The sequence below is a fragment of the Melopsittacus undulatus genome, chromosome 3, assembly GCF_012275295.1.
Source record: "Melopsittacus undulatus isolate bMelUnd1 chromosome 3, bMelUnd1.mat.Z, whole genome shotgun sequence".
Taxonomy (NCBI): domain Eukaryota; kingdom Metazoa; phylum Chordata; class Aves; order Psittaciformes; family Psittaculidae; genus Melopsittacus; species Melopsittacus undulatus.
In genome coordinates, this window is record NC_047529.1 from 46,628,593 (window position 1) to 46,641,581 (window position 12,989).

A 12,989-nucleotide genomic window follows, 5' to 3' on the forward strand; every position below is an offset into this window, starting at 1 on the left:
TAACCCACGTAAATTTTACTAAGTAAAACCCACAGGCTTTGGAGTGTGACCCTGAAGAAATCTGCTTTGGAATCTGAGAACTCATAATATGACCCTTGTTATAATTGAAATGAAAATGCAGATATAAAAATTGGCTAGACAACAGTTATCAAACCATGGAAATGGTGTTAAGAATAGTCAAAACTGTGCTGATTTATCAAGAAGGAACTAAATGTGACTCAGCTGTTCTATCAGACTTCCTTATTCTGCTAAATCATAATGCATACTGATTTCTCCACCCCCAAATTGTCACAATTAAAGTGCACCACTACAGCCACTACATCAATAACTAGAAGGGAGAAATGTTCCAAAGAAACTCCATACCTTGTTGATTAACAGTGGTAGATTTTACTTTGCGCTTGACTTGCTTCTCTTTCTCAGGATTTTCTCTTGTGGAGTTATTCCTAGGGTGTTGACTGTAATCAGATTGAGTAGGGACTGATACAATATTCTGGTTCTTGGAATGTTTGGTTGAATTCTCCAGTACTAGAAGGACAAAAAGAAAAAAATAAATGTTGCTCCAGTCAAATAGTTTATACCACAATCATCCAGTGATCTGGCTCCAAAGAAACTCATGTTCTACTGTAAACAAACCATCTGAATAGTGATCTAGAGGCAAGAAAGCTTCCTGGATAAAAGAACACTGCCTAACTTGCTGAGCTTTCCTCTAAAGAACCTCAAAGGCCCTGCAGCTTGAAAACAGAACCAGTCTTAACTGAAACAAATACAGTGGGTTTCCAAAAACTAAGTTTTATATTTAAAAACATTCATAGTTTAAAAGACCCCAGCAAAACCCAACAGAAAAACCCTGAAACAGTGAAGAACCCCAACTTGCCTGACTTTCCTGACCCTGCAGTAGTATTAGACTTTGTAATTAAAGGCTTTATCGTTAAAGGCTTTGCTCCTGAAGAAGTAGATGGTTGCTCTGTAACAGCCACTTCTGTTGTTCCCCTATTGCTTCTAGTCCGCACAAGGGAAGAGGTTTCAGCTGCCTTTCCATTCATCTGAGGTGGAGCATGTCTCAGTGCTGTTGACCGTGCAGGTGCAGAAGATGAAGAGGTGGCAGCAGTTTCTGCCTTCAGCTGAGGTTTTATTAATCTCCTCTTCCTTTCAGGGCTGCAGAAGGAGTAACAATTTAGATCCTGGATGACCACTTTCTTACTCCCATGTCTGAGACTGTGGGAGTAAACCAATCATCTCTGTATGAAGTATGTTCGAAATATGACATTTACTGTGGAAATTCATGTAGTTGTAAGCCTCCAAAAGGTGAATCTTTACAATAAATGCTACAGTTACATGACAAAGCACGATGCCATCACTACCCTAACGATGCTGTTTTACTGTACATGTTTAGCAGTCATTTGAATTTTAAGGACTTACACTAGGACAGCTCTAAGTAAAGTTTTAAACTCTTCCACATCATAGGGACTTGCATGTCAAAGCTACCATTCTGCAATACAGGGAACAGTAAAGGACTATTAAGAAAAAACCAAACCACACTAAGTTCTACTGTTTAGGTATGTCAAACTGGCACAGCATTTCATGAATACTTCACAGGAATTAATGTACCTGGATGCAACACTACTGGAAACTGAGCTGCTTCTACTTCTTTTTTTCCTTCTTTTCTTTATTGTATTTCTTTTATGAAAGCGTAGGGCGGATTTATAATCCGATAAAATAGAACTTATGTGTTCTTCAAAGAAAGCAGACAGGCGCAAACTCATGCTGTAGATCTAAAAAAGAAAAGCCAATAAACAAGCAAGCTGTATACTTTTCCAAAGCATCATTGTACTTATTTACCATTGAGCAATAGCTACAAAAGTAAACTGATTGATATGGAAATGTTTAAAGGAAATGTACAGCCTGTCTCAACAAATTTACACTAATCCATGAGTAGGTTTAATTATTTTCATGTCTTTGACAAGTGTGTTACAACCAAAGATTACACAAAAGTTAAAATTAGAAAAGCCACCTTTTCAACTGTCCCCTTCCATCTGCCTTTCCAGAAAGCATCCCTTTCTAGCTTCAACAAAAACCACAAAGAATGATCCTTAACCAAATTTTACTGTATCGTACCAAGGGTGAAGAATCTGATTTTCTTCTGTATTAAGTTATGTCCTTATATCCTGTATTTGAGCATCAGTCTACTCCTCTGAAACAGGTTCAAGGCATGTATTAGAATTATGTAGGTGCTGATTCTTGGGCAGCCCCGACAGCGAGTGGGAGTGTCTATTACTGACTGAAGAGAGATCAGTCACTGATCAGTCCTTCTTGCTAGTCCCCTACCTAGGAGGAAAATTTGTCCCTACATTTTAAGACAATGAAGGCCTGATGATTAATTCATTATTCAGAACAGCCAAACATAAAAGCTGCTAATAATTCCAGTTGAAGTAATGCATGTTACCAAAAGAAAAGCTACACAGAAGCCTTGAACATGTGTACACATTTATAACTTTCACTGCTTACAGATGCTGTACCTACAAGTCAATTTTAGAGAAAAGCATTATTAACTCTACCATTGGCAGGGCATTTCGGTATTAGGAAGAATGTAAACAGTTTTGTTTCCCAGAATTTCTAAGTATTTCATCACAGTCTCACTGCATACTGATGAGCAGCATAGAATTGCATTATCCCCCATTCTCTAATACCTGTATATTTCAGTCTGGGGCAACCTCCAAAGCAAAGGAGTTTGTGGTTCCATGTGTGTGTTTTCAAAATCTCGTTTCTTCACAAGAACACCCAGTTAAATTCCACTATTGTACCTACACTCACGTTTCTACAGATCTGTCTTTCAATGTGGCTATCCCTTAGCATCCACTTTCAAGTATTTATTTTTGAACCATACTTGCAGAGCATCAGAACTTTAGGCATTTAAACAGCACACATTCCTCTAAAACCCAAAACTATATTACTTTCTCAGAAATATTCTTGTTTGAAGGTCAGAAATAACAAAGCTTGTTTTTAAAGTAATCTCTCTGTTAACAGTATCTCTCTCTTTTCTTTTTTGGGTCCCATAGTTTTCATATGTAAGTATTGTTTCAAACAACAAAAAGAAAGAACAAGTCTTACCCTTGATCTTTTACTTGGTGTATAGGCCTTGGAATTGCTGAAAATAAGCCTCACATCTTTACATAACTCCATTGGTGACTCATAGTTGCCAGCTTCCAGTGTTTCTCTAACAGTAGAAAAATCCATAGGAGTGTCGATAATATCTCTGTAATCCTGTTAAGAAATAGCAAAGCCATGTATTACAAGCTTTTCTCCCCCACCATGAGTCTTAATGGAACATTTTCATTAGGATGCATTTGACAAACCTGCTCAAAGCAAATGTCTTCTTTAGATAGATATGGAGGGCAATTTGCTCCTTTCCACTCATACACAATGAAACTCCTCAACAGGACTGAGGACAGAAGTTAACTGATACAAGGCTTAATTAATTTTAAAAAAGGATTTGCTGAAATACAGAGTTCAAAATTAGCATCCTAAGGGCTGTATTACTGACACACACTCATGAAGATAACTGTGATACAAAAGTGTGACCACAAGCTTTCTGGGTGGTGACCACAGCTCAGACTTGGTACTAAGCTTAACATTGTTTTTACATATTAGCTTTAAAATATGAAGTCTGGCTATCTGAACCTGATCAGAGGGTTAGCACATCCTTACTGAAGCCAGAGTACTTTTCCAAATGGAGACCTGATAATTTAGGGAAGTAATATTAGAATAATGAGAACTCCACAGGCTTAAATGGGACTGTGTTCAAGCCACATCTTTTCCTAGGCTATGGAAGAAACATAGGAATATCTGTGTGAAAAAAAACTTAAATACCAAAATGAAGTAAAAAAGTTAATCCATGAGAGCTAAGAGAACCTGTGTGAGCACCTCTGAATGTTAAGCAGGTGTATGACATCAGGAGCAGGGACTTTCATGCTTAAGCCTAATTAGGTGCTCCCTCTCAGACCACTTAAAGATCTCAAAATGCAAAGGGCCATTTATAGTTAGGCCATGGTATAAAGCTTAGTTACTTCAAAAATGATGGTGCCCACTGACCGCAGAAGTGTCAAGACAGACATACCAGTGACTTCTGAAAGAGGCATTTCTTTTCTCTAATTGGGAAGATTAATTTCCCCCATGTTAATCACCTTAGAGTGGTATTTTAAACAAAACTTTCAGATACGCTAGAAGGAAAGCATGCAAACCCTTTGGCTTTGTTACCTAAACTAGACTAAAAGGCTAAACCAAATCCAAGGCGACAAGACTTTTGCATTAAAATATTCTGAAGTTACAAACTAGCTCATGGCTATCTGAACTCCAGTGCAATCATACAAGCAGAAAGCGAAACCATTACTACAGTTAATGGTTCACTACAGTTCTTCAGTGGGTACTTTTTCTGAATCAAGCCCAGATGACTGATACAAAAATTAGTTTTTGTACTTCTGAAAACAAAAAATGACCCATGACAACAATGGTCACACACACAACAACCAAACACATATTCTTCACATATGACTATTTATCACTCAGAAAAAGGAAGATGTCTTAATTGTAAAAGCTGTCACTTACTCAACACGGGCATCCCTGAATACAGGACAGTTTGCAACTGAAGTACAGCAGAGAAGTATAATTTCTTTTGAAATGACTTTAAAAAGACACTAAACATTAATATAACGTGACAACCAAGCAATGAAAAAAATTCTGTCAACAGAGGTGCCCGAAGTTATGAGTTGGAAACATGGTCACAGTTTAAAAAATAGGGACCAATCACTTAACAACTGGATTGTAACTGGCCTTCCTGTTCCAAAATACTCACTGGATATTCAAGGAGATCCACTGGTTGTCGAAACGGTTCAGAATCTTCACACTGAAAAATGAGATTCAGCAGCTCCTGGCATTGCTTCTTCCATGACTGAATATCATATGACTGAGCTCTATTACGTAGCCGCCGCTTTGGCTGATGATCCTGAAATGACAATGTTGTCTGGTGTATATTAAATAAACTAGCTGTTCTTACACGATCTAATGGAAAAAGTACCCTGCAGGATATAAATTCAAACTGATGAATTCATGACATGCAGCAGCACAGACAAAAATGCTTTTGCATTGAACAGATCACTAGAACAACATGTCACTTTCAAGTTCAAAACTTCCCAAAAGATGGTAATAAGAACACTTAGTTTTGCATTCCTTTGTTTAACCAATGGTTGTCTAATTATTTTAGCACTGTAAATCATAAAATAAGATTTACCTTTCTTTTTCTAGTGGAAGTTCCTGGCACATTTGTATCTTTCTCTTCTTCCTTTGAGCAAGATAATGAGTTGCATAAAAAGGTTAAAAAAATATAAGCATGTATGAGTAGGTGAATTCTTTTATACTTTATTTATAATCTGATTTTTTATAGTTCTATCCCTGTCTCTCTGGGAAGCATTTCATGTGACTGCCAGCTTTGAGAACCTCTCAGAATTCTAAGCAGTGTCTAGATTCTCCAGCAAGCTGCTAAAGCATTAAAGGGGAGGAGCCTGAATTTTTACCCAGTTTCCCAGCTGACAAACAAGAAACATTTAATTGACAGAGAAGTACACCCCACTCCCTTACAATGACTGAAACTAGTACTTTTGTACCCAGCAGGACAGACAGCAATCCTGTTTCTCCAGTTAATCAATGCCTATGTCTTAAGACACAACCACTTACCTCATCAGAGTCAGACAACACTTTCTTCTTCATTGCATTGTATAATGGAATTATGTCATAGCAGCTCTGGTCTCTGTGTAAAAAGGAATACACACTAACATTTATTTTCTATCTACACCTATAGGATCAACTGTGTTATGCCTATGATGAAGAAAATGTTTACAAAGCCATTCCCAAATAAAATGATACAGTGTTTAGTGATGTATGAATACTAAGAGGACTGTAGTAATGAGAAAAGCTTGTCTTCAGCTCAAAAAGCTGTAAAATATCTCTGCACTCTGTAAAATACAGACCATTTAACAGTGTCAATGTTTTAAAATTGAAAACCATAATCCTTTAGCACGAACCCATTACATTACATTAAAAAAATCTAACACTACACTACATAAAGGGCTCCGGGGCCCATCTAGCTTTCTAAGAAACAGTAAAGTGAATTTAGTGTACAAAAGTGCTATTCAATACATTAGCACCCATAATGCAAGACAGCTGAAATGTAATGCTTATTTGTGTAAGAACTAACACTGTTATTGTATAAACCTGATTAAATCAGCAAAACAAACACTGATTTTCAATTCTTGTGTAACACAGCAAAAGAAAGCCCAAAGGTGTTCTACTATGTAGCCATACAAACCACGGGAAAACCAGGAGTAAATACTCAACAACTCTACACTGGAATTGCAATCCATAATACAGGCTATTGTATTTAACTATAATTATCACTAGAAGAGCCTGGGGAGAAGGTGAGAAAAAGATCAAGCAACATTCCCTTGCCTGTTTTCTGCTTTTTGAAAGACTTGGGTAATTTAAGAGACTAAGCCTCAGATTCTTAGAGACATCTAGATAATTCACTCTCATTAGAACCAAGGGGTTTGCCTTCCATGGTCTAGGCCTTCTGCCCTACACTAATAATACAAGTCTAGGTTTTATGTGCATTGCTAGTTCACTTACATGGGTATATTAATAAACACAAGCTATAGGCCATTATTAAAGAAGAATATCAACATGATCCACTCATTTAGCTCAGCCAATTAAAAAACAATTTGACAAAACTTGAGCTGCTTGATTAGTCAGAAGGAAACCCCATGTAGGCTGAAAATGTTAAAGGAACAAACACAGTACTAGAGAAGCCCTTTGGAAACACGTGTTTCTAATGGCGCATTTCACTGAAACTTTAAAGTTAAGTATTTTTTCATTCTCCAGCCAGTATCAGAAATCATAAGCATTAAAGATATAAAATATTAGTGTATGGAGTCAAAGTCCAACATTTCCAAATACATAATGCAATTCTAATGTTGTAAGAGCACACAAAATAAAAAATAACAAGATTCAATTTAACACTGAGAAACTAAATTACTAAAATTATCATGATTTTCATCACACTAACAAAGTATCTTGCTTTTATAAGGTAGGAACAGGAGCATTCACAGTGTACAAGCAAATCAAGGCAGCGGACACACTAAGTAAGCTCTTCTTACAAACTTCAGGCCCACAGATGTATCAAGTGACTGAGAAATCTTAAGCATTTCTCATTCAGTTTTTCTACAGACAATAATAAAACATTTGACAGACAACAACTGTCGACCTCAAGGCTTCCAATTTTTATTTTGCATAACACTATTTTCAATCACCCTATAAATTGTAAAGACTTCAGAATTAAATGCCCACGATTACATTAACATAGGAGTTCTAATTCTGAGTTTGAATACTGCATAACTTCCCTTTAAATGTATCTATCACTCCATGAAGTTAGTCAGACCCATTTTTATCATTTAGCAGAAAGTCTCTTGAAATAAAATGCCATGTCAATCTATGCCAATCAATGTATTACAGAACTTTATGTTGTTTTGCAAACGTAGGCATTCTTTGTCAAGATGAGCTTTATTCTTTTCTGCCCCAACAGCAGACAACAGGCTAATTCAAGCTGCAGTACCATTTCACTTTAAAATCCAGATCTGAAAAGGCTGAATACCTTGGGAAGAGATAGGAACTAAGCAACTCACTTTATGAAGTGCAGTAGAAGATCTGTGACAAATTTGGCAGATTTGACAATAGGACTTCCAGGTTCATTAAATGTGCGAGTATTATGTTCTATGTACCGGACTTCCCACATTAATGAAGAAAGGCGCCTGTATATGAAAGGAGGGAAAAGGGGAGGGGAATTAAAAAAAAAAAAATGCTTCCAGCAACATATATGAAACAGGAGAAAAAGCCTTACATCCGTCTTCCAATGTATTATCATATTCATCTTTTCGTTTTACACTAGATCAGAAAACATGCGCGCTGAGATGTTGCCCTATGTGACCAGCAGAAGGCAGTGTCCTCAGGTTTCCTGCTCTCATGTCATGTCCTGCAGTAATCTATACAAATGGCTTTGAGAACATACAGCTGACACTCCTTGGGATAATTCAGCTGTGATGCTTCAGCTTTTACACATAACCCAGCTCCTATCAGCTCTCAGGTCACAGCTGAGGGTTAACAAAATAGTAATAAAGAATTTATTAAAAGTATATATTTTTCTGACAGATTAACAATTATAAGAGTTTCCTCCCACAGCTCTGATTTAATGACGTAACTATACAATAGCCACATTATGAAAAATGATGCACGAAAGCAAAACTAACTGAAAAAAACCAGACCGAAATCTAGGAAAAAAAAAACCCCAAAGAAACACCCCCCAAAAAAAATCAAATATAAACATTTGTGATTTAAAAAAAAAAAATTTGCATTATTTCAAATCAAAACTGACAGCACAGAAGCTACAAATACTCGTATGAAAGTAGAAGGTTATATGTAAAACACAATGCAAAGCATAAGCATTTAAATGCAATTTAATAATGTTTATGGGTCCAGCACTTAATGCTATGCGGTGCCTGTAGTGACTAGGAAAGTTTGTAACTACTCCATTTAATTTTGCATTTTCAAAACCATACAGGCATGCCAAGACTCCTGGTTCAGAGAAGAGGAGGTGTGTTTTAAGGTAAGCCTCATGCAAAGCCACCAAAGCCACAAGTGATCTGAACAATCCCTCCTTCAGAAGGTGAAGAAAAAATGTTACTGGAAAGCACAACACAAGGTGTTGCTTATTACCTAACCAGGCTTTGGCAATACTAGAAACTAACAACAGAGGCTTAACTGAAGAAGGCATGCTGACTGCCAAAAATATCTACTTACTCTTCTGACAAGAGAAACAAAATCCAGCAAAAAAATCCTCTCCACCTCCGACTGCAAAGCAGTACATTACAGAAGTGAAAGCTGGATTACTTTATATCACACAATAAACATGGAACAATAAATGTGCATTACTGCTTTATAACATATAAAAAAGAAGTATTTTTTTCTGAAAATTAAAAAGTGACTTTAATTTAGAATTCAGTCTTCAGTTAGGACTCCAAATACTACAAATTAGCTTTGAAATCAGGCATGAACAAAAATACTATCCATGGTTTACTCAAAACGAGTGTTAGAGGGACAATGATCTTCAATCCAGAAATATCCCAAGAATGAAAGGAAACAAAAGCAATTTATTAGAGCATTCTCCTTTGTAGAGATAATACGTACTGCAAAATAATAACAGCATTTTCAATCCCTTGTTAGGAAAACATCAAAACAGTGTCAAAAAGTTAACTTCTGTTGCTGTCCAGCAACTCAGAAGTTCAAGGCCAGTAATCTGAGAAGCTATTTTCTGTGTAGCTTCTTAAGTGACAATACAAGATTATCTTTTTTAAGCACATTAGGACAAACACGCTTGACATGTTTCTAAGATTTTGCTTATTAAAGAACAGGGTTTTGTTTTTTAAATTATAATGTGGAAACTTAATCGTTCTGACTATGTTTGAATTTTATTTACATAAGCAGGAATATGAACGTCACGTAACACTGAAATACGTTTTGGAGAAGGGATGTACAGCCCTTTTTAAAGTTTTATAAAAGGAAACCTCATCAAGGACAGAAGATGGGAGAAACGGAAAGCACACACCTGTACCCATCTCTTACTTGGGTATTACAAGACAAAGAACTACCAAAAATATGGTTGGCAGTATTTCAGAGCAGGAACCAAGACTTGGATCTAACCTGTAAAATCTGCTTTCCAGTCTTTGTTTAATGGTACTGAGGTCTGTGGGATATGCCACAACAGTGCAATACATTGGGTAAGCCTGGAGATCCACAGGTGCCACAAATGCAGAAGCAATATCTAGACAGAATGAAAAAATAAACAAAACTAAGTTATATTCCACAAACATCCCTTGGCAGCTTCAAGATTCACACCCTCCCACAACATATGCTATTTCTTAATGTCTGAAACACACTTTCCTTAGTGCGTTTATAAAACAGCAACAATAACTACTCTGAAAATTTGTGACATTCTCCATAAAAAATTGCTTGCTGATATGTATGCTCTAAGTACACCCATTGCAGTCACTACTCATTCAGTTGTGCATGAAGCACCAGTGCTCCTTAGAGACAATGAAAATGCATGTAAGACACAAATATTTGAAAAGTAGATTTGAATGTATAAATTATATATATATGAAAACATGTAGCTCAATATTGTTATTTACCATATAGGGCAATTTCATTTGGTTTGATATTGCCACTTTCCCATCTCCAAAGCAAGCAATGCATTAAATTCTTACCATAAAGTTACAATACTATTTCAATCTCATTAAGACTGAAAACTACACTCAGAGTAAACCAGAAACACATCTTCTGTCCCTACCTAACAGCAAAGACTTCTAAACCCGATCCATCATAATGCTAGCAGACTGCTGAGCAATTTAAGTCTGTGTGCCTATACAAACTTGGGGGTTTTTATTCTTTCTGTGTACAGGAGCATCATGAGTGCTTAGACACATGCTAACATTTTATACCTCAAGGGAAAATATCATAATATAAAAACGTGGAAAACTTTTAAAGTCTCTCAGGAAAGTCTTTAAGAACAGAAAGTACCTTGTTGCTAAACAGACTGTTCTTCTAAAAGCTGTTTACTCACTCTTCAGAATGTTCTAGCAACTGCTACTTTGTACCAATACATACCCCATATGCTACAGTTAAATCCCAAACTAAGCAGCATGCAGTGCAAGGTAATGCAAAACACATAACCATTACTCTTAGACAACAGAGTGAGAACAACTAGAATTTCATTTCCTCACAAGTTTTTTTTCACGTAATTCTGTAACTTGGATTACTACACTGTATGGCTATTACCTTGCTTCAAGTACTGCAAAAATCTGTTAAAAAACAATTAGCTGTGACAACTTACATATTTAATTTATGACCAGTGTTAGCCTGGTCATAAATCCAAGACTGCTGACTTAACACAGTTTTCTTACCACAAAACATACAAAAGACTTATGATTTAGCCCGTATTTCACTGGTGGATCTCCATCTCTGACACTTATCTTTGATCATGTAAATGTTGCAGTGATTTGTTAAATGTTTTAACAGTTACCTTTTCAGAAGCTGCCAGTAAAGACTAATTGCAACTGTAAAGACTAACTTAAAAGCCATTTGCTATTCAGTTGCAGAGAATTAATCAATTACTTTTTCCTCAACATCTTTCATAACTACCCAATATGGGGGAAAAAACAGGAGTTAGAAAAGGCTACTGCAAGGAAAATCTACACATTCTCCATTAAGCATAAAAGATTCCCCTGACCGCATCTGCTTGTAATATAGTTAATACTCTGTTCATCATGACATTTGCCATTTTAACCCCAAGAAGAGATTCTGCTACATAAAGTGAAAAAATCAAGGACTTGTTTTTCTCCTGTAAAACCCAAACCCCTAGCCTATTTCAAAGCAATAGTTACCTTTGAAAACAGGAGATTTAGGTTTTATACTCACTATATGAAAAAATAAAATATGTGCAATGACAAAGTTTTGTTCCAGTTAATCTAGAAGTAAAAGGTGTATTTTATCACATCCATTTTGGTAATTTCAGAGGTACACGTGAGCCTAGTCCGAAAATGTAACACAAAACCATCTCCCATATTATTCAGCGTTTACCTAAAGTCATGAGTTGGTTGATCCCTGCAATAACTCTGTCACACTCCTCATCTCGGGTCCTGGATCCCCACTCTCCATCCAGAGGTTTGTAGAGCAGCGTTCTACGTTCATCATCTGTTAAAGGAACACTAGTTCCCAGTTCTTCTGGAAATACAGCTGGAATGTAACATGAAAACTAAATAAAACATAAATCCTTGTATTTTGTGCAATATATATACCTGCAATTCAAAGCTATATAACATCATTTTACTAACCAATACAAATGCGTAGTACCCAATTTGCTCAAAGACATTTTGGATGCAACCAGTATCCTTTCTGTATATTGCCGTATAACTTTAACAGAATTATTTATGGTTACATCTATGCTTACTTATGAGTACCAGTATTATCAAACGTTTCCTAGAAAACACAAGGAAATAATGTGATTCTACTTTGTTAACCCAAAAAAACTAACTGAGGAAGGATGAAACAATATTCTTCCCTGGGAACAGTGCCCAAACTATGCCATCCACTCTGCAGCACATCTATCTGCCACATGTGCTGGGCCAGACAGGGAGCAAGTCCTACTGTTAATCAAACTATCACACAGGCATATGCTGAATCTTCAGTACACTGAACATCTGCAGTCACGCTGACAGGTCTCAGAAAAGACAACACAGGGCACCAGTATATCTTTAATCCTCCCTAACTGTACAAAACCATACCTTTAACTGTATGTCATTTGCTACAAGTTTTTGTAACATCTCTATTTCCAACATACACTTAGTTTGTCAAAGTATAGCTGTATTTTTCTTTTGCAGTTCATTTACCTTGACCCACTGTCAGTTTAATAATCGATTTAAGGATGTTCTGGAAACACAACTGGTTTGTGGGTTTTCCCCGACTCCCCAAGAGGAACAGCATTATTTAAGTAAAATCATACTGTTTTTTCCTCCTTTAAACACACCCTTTAAGCAATTATGTTATTAATGTACCATACCATTAGTTGGTATCAGCTCCATGTCCCAAGGGCTCATCTTCTCTGTGTCACCATTGTCCCAGCTTAAAAAACAAATAAAACCCACATTTAAATTATCTACTAATATTGCTTCAACAATGTAATTATTTCATGTTTGTAACATAACTAAATAGTTACATTGTGGTGTATATATAATGTTTGCAAAAGAACTATATATGCAGCACAGAGTATTATAATAAACTGGTACAGTGAGATGCATGACTCAATTTAATGCAAGCAAGTTGCTCAGTCAATCCTT

General features: G+C 36.3%; 1 protein-coding gene across 1 annotated transcript in view; it reads right to left on the bottom strand.

Annotated features, from left to right (window-relative positions):
• PHIP (pleckstrin homology domain interacting protein) overlaps positions 1 to 12,989 on the bottom strand; it is a 108,463-nt gene that overhangs the window by 7,819 nt on the left and 87,655 nt on the right. The window contains exons 29-39 of the mRNA XM_034060633.1: positions 12,713 to 12,774; positions 11,734 to 11,889; positions 9,799 to 9,919; positions 7,728 to 7,853; positions 5,728 to 5,800; positions 5,285 to 5,335; positions 4,850 to 4,999; positions 3,109 to 3,261; positions 1,609 to 1,772; positions 875 to 1,155; positions 364 to 525 (exon numbers count right to left, since the gene is read on the bottom strand). Coding sequence (XP_033916524.1) covers positions 364 to 525; positions 875 to 1,155; positions 1,609 to 1,772; positions 3,109 to 3,261; positions 4,850 to 4,999; positions 5,285 to 5,335; positions 5,728 to 5,800; positions 7,728 to 7,853; positions 9,799 to 9,919; positions 11,734 to 11,889; positions 12,713 to 12,774 — 1,499 coding nt within the window. The remainder of the gene's footprint in view (positions 1 to 363; positions 526 to 874; positions 1,156 to 1,608; positions 1,773 to 3,108; positions 3,262 to 4,849; positions 5,000 to 5,284; positions 5,336 to 5,727; positions 5,801 to 7,727; positions 7,854 to 9,798; positions 9,920 to 11,733; positions 11,890 to 12,712; positions 12,775 to 12,989) is intronic.